This window comes from Haliotis rufescens, unplaced genomic scaffold, assembly GCF_023055435.1.
Source record: "Haliotis rufescens isolate VD_foot unplaced genomic scaffold, xgHalRufe1.0.p SCAF_113, whole genome shotgun sequence".
In the NCBI taxonomy this organism is placed as follows: domain Eukaryota; kingdom Metazoa; phylum Mollusca; class Gastropoda; order Lepetellida; family Haliotidae; genus Haliotis; species Haliotis rufescens.
In genome coordinates this window covers 72574-89696 of record NW_025963795.1, presented here as the reverse complement: position 1 = coordinate 89696, position 17123 = coordinate 72574, and the positions used below count along the sequence as shown (strand labels likewise).

General features: G+C 43.7%; 1 protein-coding gene across 1 annotated transcript in view; it reads right to left on the bottom strand.

The window, feature by feature from the left end:
* Positions 1–11101, bottom strand: part of LOC124128407 (presenilins-associated rhomboid-like protein, mitochondrial) — a 72656-nt gene extending 61555 nt beyond the window's left edge. Inside the window, exons 1-2 of the mRNA XM_048393066.1 lie at positions 10967–11101; positions 7121–7328 (exon numbers count right to left, since the gene is read on the bottom strand). Of these exons, the coding sequence (XP_048249023.1) occupies positions 7121–7328; positions 10967–11028 (270 nt within the window). The 5' untranslated portion in view covers positions 11029–11101. The remainder of the gene's footprint in view (positions 1–7120; positions 7329–10966) is intronic.
* Between the last annotated feature and the right edge of the window lie 6022 nt (positions 11102–17123).

Genomic DNA, 17123 nt, shown 5'->3' with positions numbered 1-17123 from the left:
CACCTGCAACAAGACGTCCTACATACAGTCCTAGTCCTACACACCTGCAACAAGACGTCCTACATACAGTCCTAGTCCCACACACCTGCAACAAGATGTCCTACATACAGTCCTAGTCCCACACACCTGCAACAAGATGTCCTACATACAGTCCTAGTCCTACACACCTGCAAGAAGACGTCTTACATACAGTCCTAGTCCAACACACCTGCAACAAGATGTCCTACATACAGTCCTAGTCCCTCACACCTGCAACAAGATGTCCTACATACAGTCCTAGTCCCACACACCTGCAACAAGATGTCCTACATACAGTCCTAGTCCAACACACCTGCAACAAGATGTCCTACATACAGTCCTAGTCCGACACACCTGCAACAAGACGTCCTACATACAGTCCTTGTCCCACACACCTGCAACAAGACGTCCTACATACAGTCCTAGTCCAACACACCTGCAACAAGATGTCCTACATACAGTCCTAGTCCTACACACCTGCAACAAGACGTCCTACATACAGTCCTAGTCCCACACACCTGCAACAACATGTCCTACATACAGTCCTAGTCCTACACACCTGCAACAAGATGTCCTACATACAGTCCTAGTCCCACACACCTGCAACAAGATGTCCTACATACAGTCCTAGTTCCACACACCTGCAACAAGATGTCCTACATACAGTCCTAGTCCCACACACCTACAACAAGATGTCCTACATACAGTCCTAGTTCAACACACCTGCAACAAGATGTCCTACATACAGTCCTAGTCCCACACACCTGCAACAAGATGTCCTACATACAGTCCTAGTCCCACACACCTGCAACAAGATGTCCTACATACAGCCCTAGTTCAACACACCTGCAACAAGATGTCCTACATACAGTCCTAGTCCAACACACCTACAACAAGACGTCCTACATACAGTCCTAGTTCAACACACCTGCAACAATATGTCCTACATACAGTCCTAGTCCCACACACCTGCAACAAGTTGTCCTACATACAGTCCTAGTCCCACACACCTGCAACATGATGTCCTACATACAGTCCTAGTCCCACACACCTACAACAAGATGTCCTACATATAGTCCTAGTCAGACACACCTGCAACAAGATGTCCTACATACAGTCCTAGTCCAACACACCTGCAACAACATGTCCTACATACAGTCCTAGTCCGACACACCTGCAACAAGATGTCCTACAGACAGTCCTAGTCCCACACACCTGCAACAAGATGTCCTACATACAGTCCTAGTTCAACACACCTGGAACAAGATGTACTACATACAGTCCTAGTTCAACACACCTGCAACATGTCCTACATACAGTCCTAGTCCTACACATCTGCAACAAGATGTCCTATATATAGTCCTTGTACCATACACCTACAACAAGATATCCTACATACAGTCCTAGTCCCACACACATGCAACAAGATGTCCTACATACAGTCCTAGTCCTACACACCTCCAACAAGATGTCCTACATACAGTCCTAGTCCCACGCTCCTGCAACAAGATGTCCTACATACAGTCCTAGTCCAACACACCTACAACAAGATGTCCTACATATAGTCCTAGTCCCACACACCTGCAACAAGATGTCCTACATACAGTCCTAGTCCAACACACCTGCAACAAGATGTCCTACATACAGTCCTAGTCCTACACACCTGCAACAAGATGTCCTACATAGTCCTAGTCCCACACACCTGCAACAAGATGTCCTACATACAGTCCTAGTCCCACACACCTGCAACAACATGTCCTACATACAGTCCTAGTCCTACACACCTGCAACAAGACGTCCTACATACAGTCCTAGTCCAACACACCTGCAACAAGATTTCCTACATATAGTCCTAGTCACACACACCTGCAACAACATGTACTACATACAGGCCTAGTTCAACACACCTGCAACATGTCCTACATACAGTCCTAGTCCTACACACCTGCAACAAGATATCCTACATATAGTCCTAGTCCCACACACCTACAACAAGATGTCCTACATACAGTCCTAGTCAGACACACCTGCAACAAGATGTCCTACATACAGTCCTAGACCCACACACCTGCAACAAGATGTCTTACATACAGTCCTAGTCCCACACACCTGCAACAAGATGTCCTACATACAGTCCTAGTCCTACACACCTGCAACAAGATGTCCTACATACAGTCCTATTCCCACGCACCTGCAACAACATGTCCTACATACAGTCCTAGTTCCACACACCTGCAACAAGATGTCCTACATACAGTCCTAGTCCCACGCACCTGCAACAAGATGTCCTACATACAGTCCTAGTCCCACACACCTGCAACAAGATGTCCTACATACAGTCCTAGTCCTACACACCTGCAACAAGATGTCCTACATACAGTCCTATTCCCACGCACCTGCAACAACATGTCCTACATACAGTCCTAGTTCCACACACCTGCAACAAGATGTCCTACATACAGTCCTAGTCCCACGCACCTGCAACAAGATGTCCTACATACAGTCCTAGTCCCACACACCTGCAACAAGAGGTCCTACATACAGTCCTAGTCCCACACACCTGCAACAACATGTCCTACATACAGTCCCAGTCCCACACACCTGCAACAAGATGTCCTACATACAGTCCTAGTTCCACACACCTGCAACAAGATGTCCTACATACAGTCCTAGTTCAACACACCTGCAACAAGATGTCCTACATACAGTCCTAGTTCAACACACCTGCAACAACATGTCCTTCATACAGTCCTAGTCCCACACACCTGCAACAAGATGTCCTACATACGGTCCTAGTCCCACACACCTGCAACAAGATGTCCTACATACAGTCCTAGTCCCACACACCTGCAACAAGATGTCCTATATATAGTCCTAGTCCCACACACCTGGAACAAGATGTCCTACATACAGTCCTAGTCCCACACACCTGCAACAAGATGTCCTACATACAGTCCTAGTCCTACACACCTGCAACAAGATGTCCTACATACAGTCCTAGTCCCACGCACCTGCAACAAGATGTACTACATACAGTCCTAGTTCAACACACCTGCAACAAGATGTCCTACATACAGTCCTAGCCCCACACACCTGCAACAACATGTCCTACATACAGTCCTAGTTCCACACACCTGCAACAAGATGTCCTACATACAGTCCTAGTCCCACGCACCTGCAACAAGATGTACTACATACAGTCCTAGTCCCACACACCTGCAACAAGATGTCCAACATACAGTCCTAGTTAAACACACCTGCAACAAGATGTCCTACATACAGTCCTAGTCCCACACACCTGCAACAAGATGTCCTACATACAGTCCTAGTTCAACACACCTGCAACAAGATGTCCTACATACAGTCCTAGTTCCACACACCTGCAACAAGATGTCCTACATACAGTCCTAGTTAAACACACCTGCAACAAGATGTCCTACATACAGTCCTAGTCCCACACACCTGCAACAAGATGTCCTACATACAGTCCTAGTCCCACACACCTGCAACAAGATGTCCTAAATACGGTCCTAGTCCCACACACCTGGAACAAGATGTCCTACATACAGTCCTAGTCCCACACACATGCAACAAGATGTCCTATATATAGTCCTAGTCCGACACACCTGCAACAAGATGTCCTACATACAGTCCTAGTCCCACACACCTGCAACAAGATGTCCTACATACAATCCTAGTACCACACACCTGCAACAACATGTCCTACATACAGTCCTAGTCCAACACACCTGCAACAAGATGTACTACATACAGTCCTAGTCCCACACACCTGCAACAAGATGTACTACATACAGTCCTAGTCCCACACACCTGCAACAAGATGTCCTACATACAGTCCTAGTCCCACACACCTGCAACAAGATGTCCTATGTACAGTCCTAGTCCCACACACCTGCAACAAGATGTCCTACATACAGTCCTAGTCCCACACACCTGCAACAAGATGTCCTACATACAGTCCTAGTTCAACACACCTGCAACAAGATGTCCTACATACAGTCCTAGTCCAACACACCTGCAACAAGATGTCCTACAGGCCACCTGTCTTTAATTAAGTTTGGCGACTAAATATCTCTTGTCATAAGATATTAAAAAAGATCACTTTTAATATAAGTGTGGTAACTTCAGTGAAAAAAATTGATATCAGAACATAATAACATCAACTAGATCACTGCTAGGCCATGTGTACTGTTTTCGCTTTCGCTATGAAGCTCCATACCTGGAATGAAGGAAGCACTTTCCGTTATTAGGTAATGCACTAACGATGTTAAGAGTTTAGTACCCACGCATGCGCTGTACGGCATCCGCCCAGGTGACAGCTGTGGCGGTCGTTTCGCCGTTCAAAAACACGAAGTATTTTTCCATATTGGCGCAAGTCAAAACAACAACAAATCGTTGTCAATCGGCAAATGATGAATACCGTATTTTCTTTAGTATAGTGCACACCCCTCTCTAGCAGATTCAGTATTTTTTGGGGAAAAAAATTTCCAATAGATCTACCAAGCGCAGAAGAAAAATCACACCGTAGATATATCTACCCCTTCAGCGAAGTCTGGCAAACAAACGGGTGATGAGAAACTTGGTCAGTACAAATTCGAAATTTGAGATAAAAAATCACCAGACATGTTGATTAAATTGTATTTTTTTGTTCTGCTAGGCATTGTTTTATATCCATGGATTAAGATTACCTTGTGTATTTTCTCGTAAACTAAGCCGGACACAGCTATCAGCTGTACACACATGTTCTTGGAATCTACCGGTGATTCGGTCAAGACACACCCATTGATATAACTTTACAGGGTTTTAATGCAAGGATCGGCAAAATTCTTATCTGAAACTATTTTTTTATCAGGAATAATATATTCCAATATCTTGTTAATTTAGATGCAGCTTTTACTAAACATATTTGAAATAATAATAACCCTAAGCGAAGCAGCTGATTGCTATTTCCGGGTATTATTTTTTACATGGAACCAGTCTGACCAGTCACCGTCAAGGCTCCAGCGTACGTGATCGCGTGATCGCGAGAATTATGTGTTGACATAGAATTGTCCAACAAAATCAAATATGACTTTTAACGAGTCAAAGTATGGCATTTATGACATATGTATCCATTCTCTGTCAACTAAAGTTTGTTTCAAGGCGTCAATAGCAGTAATCTGACCGTGGTTTCTGTTAATAAAGGTGTGTTGTGCGATCTTCCGATCGCTTCACACACGATTTCGCCAAAATTAATTAAAAGTATAAAAATATTAAAAGTAATTTTGAATAAAATTAATGAAATAAGTTACACACATAAGTCCAGATATACAAAGAACATGTTTTATAGTCAGACAGTGTAATTACATGATTAATTTGCGTATCTCAGTATGGATTTGTTGACATGGTATTTCCGGTGTTACGTGCTCACGGTAATGTCTTTCCATGGGGGAAAAACATCAAAACTCATTATTTCGTGTATAATGCGCACCCCTTCTACACAACTGTGGTTGGTTTTTTTAAAAATGCGCAGTATACTCAGGAAAATACGGAATGCTTCGAATGGCTAAGCTGACACAGAAGTTTCATCGTCTGTCGACACGTTCGATGAACCAAAACCTGCAACTGGCACCGGTAAACTGTCTGATGATGTTACTGACACAATGTTCTTAAGCTTGTCCGATGATGTTACTGACAAAATGTTCTTAAGCTTGTCTGATGATGTTACTGACACGATGTTCTTTAGATTGTCTGATGATGTTACTGACAAAATGTTCTTAAGCTTGTCTGATGATGTTACTGACACGATGTCCTAAAGCTTGTCTGATGATGTTACTGACACAATGTTCTTACGCTTGTCTGATGATGTTACTGACACAATGTTCTTAAGATTGTCTGATAATGTTACTGACACAATGTCCTAAAGCTTGTCTGATGATGTTACTGACACAATGTTCTTAAGATTGTCTGATGATGTTACTGACACGATGTCCTAAAGCTTGTCTGATGATGTTACTGACACAATGTTCTTAAGCTTGTCTGATGATGTTACTGACACAATGTTCTTAAGCTTGTCAGATGATGTTACTGACACGATGTCCTAAAGCTTGTCTGATGATGTTACTGACACAATGTTCTTAAGCTTGTCCGATGATGTTACTGACACAATGTTCTTAAGCTTGTCAGATGATGTTACTGACACGATGTCCTAAAGCTTGTCTGATGATGTTACTGACACAATGTTCTTAAGCTTGTCAGATGATGTTACTGACACAATGTTCTTAAGCTTGTCCGATGATGTTACTGACACAATGTTCTTAAGCTTGTCCGATGATGTTACTGACACAATGTTCTTAAGCATGTCTGATGATGTTACTGACACGATGTCCTAAAGCTTGTCTGATGATGTTACTGACACGATGTCCTAAAGCTTGTCTGATGATGTTACTGACACAATGTTCTTAAGCTTGTCTGATGATGTTACTGACACGATGTCCTAAAGCTTGTCTGATGATGTTACTGACATGATGTCCTAAAGCTTGTCTGATGATGTTACTGACACAATGTTCTAAAGCTTGTCTGATGATGTCACTGACGCGATGTTCTAAAGCTTGTCTGATGATGTTACTGACATAATGTTCTAAAGCTTGTCTGATGATGTTACTGACACGATGTTCTAAAGCTCGTCTGATGATGTTACTGACACATGTTCTAAAGCTTGTCTGATGATGTTACTGACACGATGTTCTAAAGCTTGTTTTTTTCTGAAAAACTCAAAAGCTTCAACAACAGTTGTTGTACATGATATAAAACTGATTATTCAAACTAATGGATTTTTTTGTGTTTTGTTATGCAGAAGCTCAGTTAAATTACAAGTCATTACTTTTGGCTCCTTACATTTTGCCTTGGCGCCTTGAAATTCTATTTGGCTCCTTGAAAAATTAATTTAGGAGCCAAGTGGCTCCTTTGAAGTTTGTGTAACCTTGTGGCCTGCATAGTGACACATTGACAGGCACAGGCACAGGCGCACACGCACACGCACACGCACACACACACACGCACACGCACACGCACACACACACACACACACACACTGACTTACAGCAACTGAGAGGCAGAATGGCTTCAGCAGACTTCCTAGTGTTGATGTGGTCTCAGGAACTACTTCTCTATCCACTTTCCTCTTTGTTCTGAAACATCTGTGTAACCATGGTAACTGATGGTGACTTCCTCTTCCATTTCGGACACACAGGAAGTGATGTAGCCGGACATGTGACTGACTGTGTAGAGGGGGTGAGATGATCCGACATCTAAAGTAGACAACACAAGGTCAGACAACCAGACACCTGACAGGAGAAAGCACAAAGTAAATGTGTGAGTATGGTTTATCACAGCAGGGCACACCAGAAATGGGCTGCACACATTGCACCCATGTCAGGAGTCCAACCTGGGTCTTCTTTGTGACGAGCGAAAGCTTTAACCACTAGGCTACCAATCCTTCAACAGCAAAAGGTAAGACAACCAGACATGTGACGACAATGACAAGACACCTGACAGAAGACAGCACAAGGGCAGACAACTAGACACCTGACAGTAGACGGCACAAGGGCAGAGAACTACACAACAGACAGTAGACAGCACAAGGGCAGACAACTAGACACCTGACAGTAGACAGCACAAGGGCAGACAACTAGACACCTGACAGTAGACAGCACAAGGGCAGACAACTAGACACCTGACAGTAGACGGCACAAGGGCAGAGAACTACACAACAGACAGTAGACAGCACAAGGGCAGACAACTAGACACCTGACAGTAGACAGCACAAGAGCAGACAACTAGACACCTGACAGTAGGCAGCACAAGGGCAGACAACCAGACACCTGACAGTAGACAGCACAAGGGCAGACAACTAGACCCCTGACAGTAGGCAGCACAAGGGCAGACAACTAGACCCCTGACAGTAGGCAGCACAAGGGCAGACAACCAGACACCTGACAGTAGGCAGCAGAAGGGCAGACAACTAGACCCCTGACAGTAGACAGCACAAGGGCAGACAACTAGACACCTGACAGAAGACAGCACAAGGGCAGACAACTAGACACCTGACAGTAGACAGCACAAGGGCAGACAACTAGACACCTGACAGTAGACCGCACAAGGGCAGACAACTAGACACCTGACAGTAGGCAGCACAAGGGCAGACAACCAGACACCTGACAGTAGACAGCACAAGGGCAGACAACTAGACACCTGACAGTAGACAGCACAAGGGCAGACAACTAGACCCCTGACAGTAGACAGCACAAGGGCAGACAACCAGACACCTGACAGTAGGCAGCACAAGGGCAGACAACTAGACACCTGACAGTAGACAGCACAAGAGCAGACAACTAGACACCTGACAGTAGACAGCACAAGGGCAGACAACCAGACACCTGACAGTAGGCAGCACAAGGGCAGACAACCAGACACCTGACAGTAGACAGCACAAGGGCAGACAACTAGACCCCTGACAGTAGGCAGCACAAGGGCAGACAACTAGACCCCTGACAGTAGGCAGCACAAGGGCAGACAACCAGACACCTGACAGTAGGCAGCACAAGGGAAGACAACCAGACACCTGACAGTAGGCAGCACAAGGGCAGACAACCAGACACCTGACAGTAGGCAGCACAAGGGCAGACAACCAGACACCTGACAGTAGACAGCACAAGGGCAGACAACCAGACACCTGACAGTAGACAGCACAAGGGCAGACAACTAGACCCCTGACAGTAGACAGCACAAGGGCAGACAACCAGACACCTGACAGTAGGCAGCACAAGGGCAGACAACTAGACACCTGACAGTAGACAGCACAAGAGCAGACAACTAGACACTTGACAGTAGACAGCACAAGGGCAGACAACCAGACACCTGACAGTAGGCAGCACAAGGGCAGACAACCAGACACCTGACAGTAGACAGCACAATGGCAGACAACTAGACCCCTGACAGTAGGCAGCACAAGGGCAGACAACTAGACCCCTGACAGTAGGCAGCACAAGGGCAGACAACCAGACACCTGACAGTAGGCAGCACAAGGGCAGACAACCAGACACCTGACAGTAGGCAGCACAAGGGAAGACAACCAGACACCTGACAGTAGGCAGCACAAGGGCAGACAACCAGACACCTGACAGTAGGCAGCACAATGGAAGAACGAGCAACGAGCAGAGTACCTTCAAGCTGGATCCTCGTTTCATCAAGCAATCGCAATGTCGAGATTCATCTACCATGTTTACAGCTCAAAGTAAAGTGCAGGCCGTAAGGCCCGCTGAATTTTAAAGTTGACAGCCCTGTACATAGGAAGCTGCCAAAGTGGGGACACAGATACTCTAGATCATCACAATTTACTATGATAGTATCCCCGCTCACTGCGTTTTCGAGCCCCTAAGTAGTATTACCGTATTCGACGTAATAAGCGCCCAGGGCGTTCTCAAAATTAGAAATAGGGGGTTCTTATTAGAATATTATTTGGGTGAAAAAAACAGAATTGAAAGATAAATTTCGTGGTTTATGCTGACAGCCTGAAATGCTTATATACGACAGATATATTTTTCCAGAATTTAATTGCCCATAATTAAGGAAGCATATAGCACACGAGTGCGCATTATACGTGAATAAATAAGTCTTGTGTGCATTGATCAATCGAAAGGGGTGCTAATTGGGATTGTTCACTGGCCAATATATTAGCAAATATCGCCATGGGCGCTTATAAGAACGGGGCGCTTATTACGTCGAATACGGTACTAAATACACATCTAATAACATTCCCAATACAAATACAATAAATCTTATCTTTGAGAACATATATTCCTGTTAGTCAAATGACCACATCTTGTCAGTTTAATTGTGATAATGCCGTACCAAGCAAGACAAGTCAATCAACGCCATCTTGTTACTGTCACCTGATCAAGAGCCCCTTCATGACAGTTAGGTTTCAAAAGATGCACATCATGATCTGTCACATGACATAACAGACAGGAAATTTACAAACAGCAGCCAATACATCTACTGCAAATTATCATCAGATCAAGTTTGATTAAAATAAGCATTAGTGAAAAAGTCAGTTTAGATGTATGTTTCCATTACTTATTGAATATTTTACTTTTTGTAGCGTAATTCGTATCAGAACTTTAGCAGTCTTCAGTTGGATCTGAAGCATCTACCTTGATTACATCATTAAGCATGGTTGCGTCATGTTCATTACGTCATGTTCATGGTTACGTCATGTTCATGGTTACGTCATGTTCATGGTTATGTTTATGGTTACGTCATGTTCATGATTACGTCATGTTCATGGTTACGTCATGTTCATGGTTACGTCATGTTTAGGGGCTCAAAAATAGGTGAGACTCGGAAACATGTTAGATGGGGGTTTGCTGAGCTAGTGCATACATTAGGCAGCTAGGCCTCATACTAAAATAGTGACAACCAAGTCATTAGTTTTGCCGGAGACAATTTCATGATATTAACAAATTGTGAACATTTTAAAAATTAAAAAAAATCTTTGGCACATTTTTTTTATGACAAAGCGCTAGAGTCCTACAAAATGAACCGACCTGGGGGTAGACTTCCGCCCGTGTCTCCCATCCAAAAGATACATGTGTATGCATTGCCGCGCATTCCTTTTAATCAAATACATTTTTAGGGCGGGGAGGGGTTGGGAGGGGTTGGGAGGGGGTGGGGTGTAGTGAGCACACTTAATGTAAGGCGACAACAGACAAACTGGTTACGATTTAACTGGCCCTGTTTACGGTGCACGAAAACTGAGGGCGTGATCAACATTTGAACATCTGCAGCAATAGCGTGAGCACCACTCCCCATGAGGGCGTCCACGATTACGACGCGGCGCGTGTGGTTTATCCATGCAGAGAGTAGGGAGGCAGAATGGTTGACGCACCTGCACGGTTGTAATGTCGTCCCCACCCGGCTGCAGACTGACAGTGTTTTCACGAGTGTCATTGCGAGATCAGAGTGCTCTCCCTCAGTAACAAGCACGGCAAGCTCCTTCCCAGCGCGTGACACCTTCGTTACACTCTCGGTAACATAGTATAGAGAGCTCTGGGAACGTACTATCGCTGTGAGGAGATTGCAAGCACGGGAACGGAAAGGATCGGAAAGGGAAGCGGAATTAGACGGATATAAGCTCCCAATGTCTTATTGATTTTGAATGTGTTATGCAATATATGTGTAGTAAACAGTCAATATTCCCTTAAAAATAACATTTTAAACCTACTGCCCCCAAACTCTGTTCAGGGGCTATACAGTTAACATAAATGTTACACTATAAGGAGCAAGATGGAACTTTAAAAAGATCCACCCCCTTTTTTCACTTAAAAGGCATCATGCCACTCTGAGCAGGGTGATATCTACAGGAATATTCTCTGATTGATTGAAATCTTGGCCCACAACAATGAAACTCTGTGCACTAGTTTGTACTGTTACTAGCATCATCCAAATGGTAATATATAAACATGACACAGTACTTTAAAGGTGTCCAATGCCACTTCCAGACGGGTTAATAGTACATATCCTTTTACAAATACCAATCTTGAGGTCTCTCAATATTTGCTGATAGGTTTGTAGCCACCTGCTTAAAGGAAATATAAATATTCCACAGATTGTAGATTTAATAAGGACACTTCTTGATAACTGTAATAAAATAATCAACAAGATACTTTGATCCCGGGAATCAATATGGCGCCTAGACATTGGGTAGTATACCTACCTATTGTAGCCATTAAGCCGTCCTCAGCAACCCATGCTTGCTGTAAAAGGCGACTACGCTTGTCGTAAGAGGAGACTAACTGGATCGGGTGGTCGGGCTAGCTGATTTGGTTGATGCATGTAATCGTAGCCCAATTGCGTGTGTCGATGGTCATGATGTCAACAAACAAAACAACAAACACGCCTTACCTGTTGATGCAAGTACTTATACAGTGTCGTAAAACAACAAACACGCCTTACCTGTTGATGCAAACACGCCTTACCTGTTGATGCAAGTACTTATATAGTGTCGTAAAACAACAAACACGCCTTACCTGTTGATGCAAGTACTTATACAGTGTCGTAAAACAACAAACACGCCTTACCTGTTGATGCAAGTACTTATACAGTGTCGTAAAACAACAAACACGCCTTACCTGTTGATGCAAGTACTTATACAGTGTCGTAAAACAACAAACACGCCTTACCTGTTGATGCAAGTACTTATGCAGTGTCGTAAAACAACAAACACGCCTTACCTGTTGATGCAAGTACTTATACAGTGTCGTAAAACAACAAACACGCCTTACCTGTTGATGCAAGTACTTATGCAGTGTCGTAAAACAACAAACACGCCTTACCTGTTGATGCAAGTACTTATACAGTGTCGTAAAACAACAAACACGCCTTACCTGTTGATGCAAGTACTTATGCAGTGTCGTAAAACAACAAACACGCCTTACCTGTTGATGCAAGTACTTATACAGTGTCGTAAAACAACAAACACGCCTTACCTGTTGATGCAAGTACTTATACAGTGTTGTAAAACAACAAACACGCCTTACCTGTTGATGCAAGTACTTATACAGTGTCGTAAAACAACAAACACGCCTTACCTATTGATGCAAACACGCCTTACCTGTTGATGCAAGTACTTATATAGTGTCGTAAAACAACAAACACGCCTTACCTGTTGATGCAAGTACTTATACAGTGTCGTAAAACAACAAACACGCCTTACCTGTTGATGCAAGTACTTATACAGTGTCGTAAAACAACAAACACGCCTTACCTGTTGATGCAAGTACTTATGCAGTGTCGTAAAACAACAAACACGCCTTACCTGTTGATGCAAGTACTTATGCAGTGTCGTAAAACAACAAACACGCCTTACCTGTTGATGCAAGTACTTATGCAGTGTCGTAAAACAACAAACACGCCTTACCTGTTGATGCAAGTACTTATACAGTGTTGTAAAACAACAAACACGCCTTACCTGTTGATGCAAGTACTTATACAGTGTCGTAAAACAACAAACACGCCTTACCTGTTGATGCAAGTACTTATACAGTGTTGTAAAACAACAAACACGCCTTACCTGTTGATGCAAGTACTTATACAGTGTCGTAAAACAACAAACACGCCTTACCTATTGATGCAAACACGCCTTACCTGTTGATGCAAGTACTTATATAGTGTCGTAAAACAACAAACGCGCCTTACCTGTTGATGCAAGCACTTGTACAGTGTCGTAAAACAACAAACGCGCCTTACCTGTTGATGCAAGCACTTGTACAGTGTCGTAAAACAACAAACGCGCCTTACCTGTTGATGCAAGCACTTGTACAGTGTCGTAAAACAACAAACGCGCCTTACCTGTTGATGCAAGCACTTGTACAGTGTCGTAAAACAACAAACGCGCCTTACCTGTTGATGCAAGCACTTGTACAGTGTCGTCCAACAACAAACGCGCCTTACCCATTGATGCAAGCACTTGTACAGTGTCGTAAAACAACAAACACTCCTTACCCGTTGATGCAAGTACTTATATAGTGTCGTAAAATGCACACATGTAACCCAGGAGTAAAACAAAACTGCAATTTGCATATGCTAGCTTCAGAATCAGCAATAAGCATATTACACACTTGAGTTTAAATAATCATGTAATATACTAGTAGAAAACAAATATATTATGAAAACAAAACTATTCTTTAAAAAAACAAGAAACGCAAAGCCAGATTTGTGTGAGGTAGGAAAATGCATTTATACGAACAAGGTTGTGGAGAGAACACTTGGTGATTGTTGTCATCTCAGTTATCGTTCGTAGGGAAAGTCCAAGATGAAGGTCAGCTTCCATCAATAACGCGTCTCCTGTTGGAATCGATAGTGGCCTGAAATCTCCTGCCAATGGAAGAGACGAGTATACCAATCACATCCTGGGGAAAGGTAGTCAACTCGGCATGCAACGCAAAAGTCAACTGCTGCAACGCCTGGGGCTGTGGTTGACGTCGGCGTAGCCGTCTATCCAATCATCCCTGGAGGTCCAGGGGAGAACATCAACGTTGTTGTTGTTGTTGTTGTTGTTGTGTAGACAGGCTCTTGTGATCCATGCTGTATGGGGCTGTGCTTTGTCCTGTTGGAATACACGGTTGCCTTTGGCTGCAGTTGGGAGGACCTTTGGCTGCAGTTGGGAGGACCTTTGGCAGGAGAATTTCGTTGATGTATCGTTGAGCCGTGAGATTGCTCTGATTATGGACCAAACCTGTGATGCCCTGATGAGAGATACCCACTACCCCAACCAAACCTGTTCGCTGCATGCAGTTTCTGGCGTAAGGTTCTCCGCTGTGCTCCTCCATCCCCGCGACGGTTGAGAAATCTTGATTCGTCGCTGAACCAGACATCTCTCAATGGCAGTTGAGACCATACCCTGTGTTGACGACACCAATGCAGTCGTTGTTGCGATGTTGTCAAAGCAATATGACGCGTCTAACACAATGTCTTGCTCGTAGACCTGCTGCTCTTAAACGGTATCGTACAGCCTGTCGGAGATGCCTTGTGATGGTGCTTAGTGCTACATTGAAAACCCTGCTACAGCTGATCAGGATTCCCCTGTCTGCAAGCACCCTATCATGTTGCTTCTTTGCACTTCTGATAATCTTGGCATGTTGTTGAAATGTCACTGTTCTATTGATGATGATGATTAGTAAAATGTTTTATAGGTGTTCGGGCAACTAGGCCCATTTACACCTTGCCCATAATAAAGGTTTGCTAAGTACCTGGATATTTTATAAAGTATCAAAACTGCCACATGCTTTAATATAAGCGAGAATGACATTCTGAATATCATGGTGAACAATATTTCTAGAACATAAAATACCAGACAATGAGAAGTCAATATTGAGAACTGTTAGAGACTCCACCATTGCCTGATTAACATACTTTTGGCAATGCAATAAAACATCAAGCTGATTACACACTGTACAATGTGCAGAAATGTCTTTATTAATAACATTTAGATAAGCACCAAGGCCACAATGTCCAAGACGAAGTCTGGTTAAGAGAACCTCCTCTCTCCGATTATTTCTAGATATGTGTAATTTAGTGATAAAAGGATCGATGCCAAAGAGATGACATCCTTTTAAGGATGATGCCCATCTCTGCTGCCATTTTGTTTTAGCATGGGCCATACTGACGGTGCCTAACTCTGCAGGAGAAAGTAAAATTGTTTCAGCCTGTTCACATTCATCAAATTCTAATGCAGCTTTTGCCAATTTATCAGCTTTCTCATTTCCAAGTAATCCAACATGAGCGGGGATCCATGAAAATTCAACATCTAACAGATCTTTACTTAAGTCATTACAAAGGACGAGAATAATGTTGATCAAGTCCTGCCTCGCTGAAGAAGAACCTACCCGAATTGCTTGTAATGCACTGACAGAGTCACTGGAAATAACCGCTGAAACAGGCCTTAAAAAATTAATCCAATGCAAAGCTTCAATGATTGCTCCTAGTGTCATGAAAACATTCTACACAATCATTCAACACAGTTGACATTGAGTGTTTTCTCCAAAAAGATGAGAAAGATTTTAACATATACACAGTAAAAAAAGTGTTGCACCCCCTATACTTTTTCATGGAGGGGTGTTTTGAAAGGGTGTAAAGATAACCGAATTAATATTATAACCAGGATTTCGTGTATACCAACAAACCAGTGTATTGTCTATACAATGAACTTAAATGGGGTATTCCATGACCTTATGGCATGTAATAATCTCATGCTGAACTTTTACGAAAAATGAACGAACAATGAAGTCGCATTAAGTATGGTGACATCTCAATAATTTTTAGTGACCAAATTCATCCAATAGGGTAAGAATGTCATATGGAGATTTGACGAACACAGTAAGTCAATATCGAGAACTTCCACCAAGCACTTGGATCACAGCTTGAAGTCTTCGTCTCATACTCCTCACCAGACGTTGGAATCGCTCCATGGGCTCCATCGCTGCTGCCACTCCTCGTGTAATGCTGCTTCCAATTCACGCAAGTTCTGTGGAGGAGGGTCCCGACGATAAATCAGGCGTCCCAAAATGTCCCATACATGTTCCAGAGGATTCAGATCTGGACTCATTGCTGGCCATGGAATCTGCGTCAGAGCATTGTTGTGGATAACCTGGGTCACAGCTCGTGAACGATGTGGTCTGGCATTGTCATCCATGAATATCGGTCTGGTGGCCAGTGGATGATTGTCAAAATGGGGCACCACAACTGGATTCAGCACCTCTTGGATGTAGCGCTCCCCTGTCAAGTTGCCTCGTATGGTCACTAAATCAAGCTTACAATCAAATGAGAAGCATCCCCAGACCATAACAGATCCACCTCCATATGGTACAGTTGGCATGATGTTTCTTGCAGTATAAGCTGTTCCAGGACGCCTCCATACTCTCACTCTGCCATCCACAACATGCAGAAGGAACCTGCTTTCGTCCGACTAGTGGACTCTTCTCCAGGACCTCAAGTTCCAGTTCTGTCTCAATCTACACCAGGCTAGACGTAGTCGTTTGTGGTTGTCTGTGAGTTTAGGTCGCTTGATAACCCTTCTGGACTTCAACCCTGCAGCTTTAAGACGATTTCTCACGGTCTGGATACTGAACTGTTGACGAGGAAGCCAAAGACGTTTCAAGGTTGTGCTTGTAGCAAATGGATGATGCCTTACCACCCTCAACAACGCTCTGTCATCTCTAACTGTGGTCTTACGTGGTCTGCCAGAGGGTCTGCAATTCCTTACATCATTAGTTTGTGCGTGTTTTCTGACCAAACGGCTTATTGTTGAGTAGTGATGTCCGGTTCTTCTGCCAATCTCCTTGAACGAAAGACCTGCTCCATGAAGGCCAATAATCTGCCACTTGACTGCTTCTGACAATCGTCTACCCGGCATTGTGGGTTACAATAAACTGGGCTGTCAGAGAACATCTTTGTTGAGCTTAAGAAGATACTGCAATCTGCAAATGTCATGCACCATGCAATTTACGTGCTGATTGCTACGTTTTGGTGATCATCTTCCCTCCGAA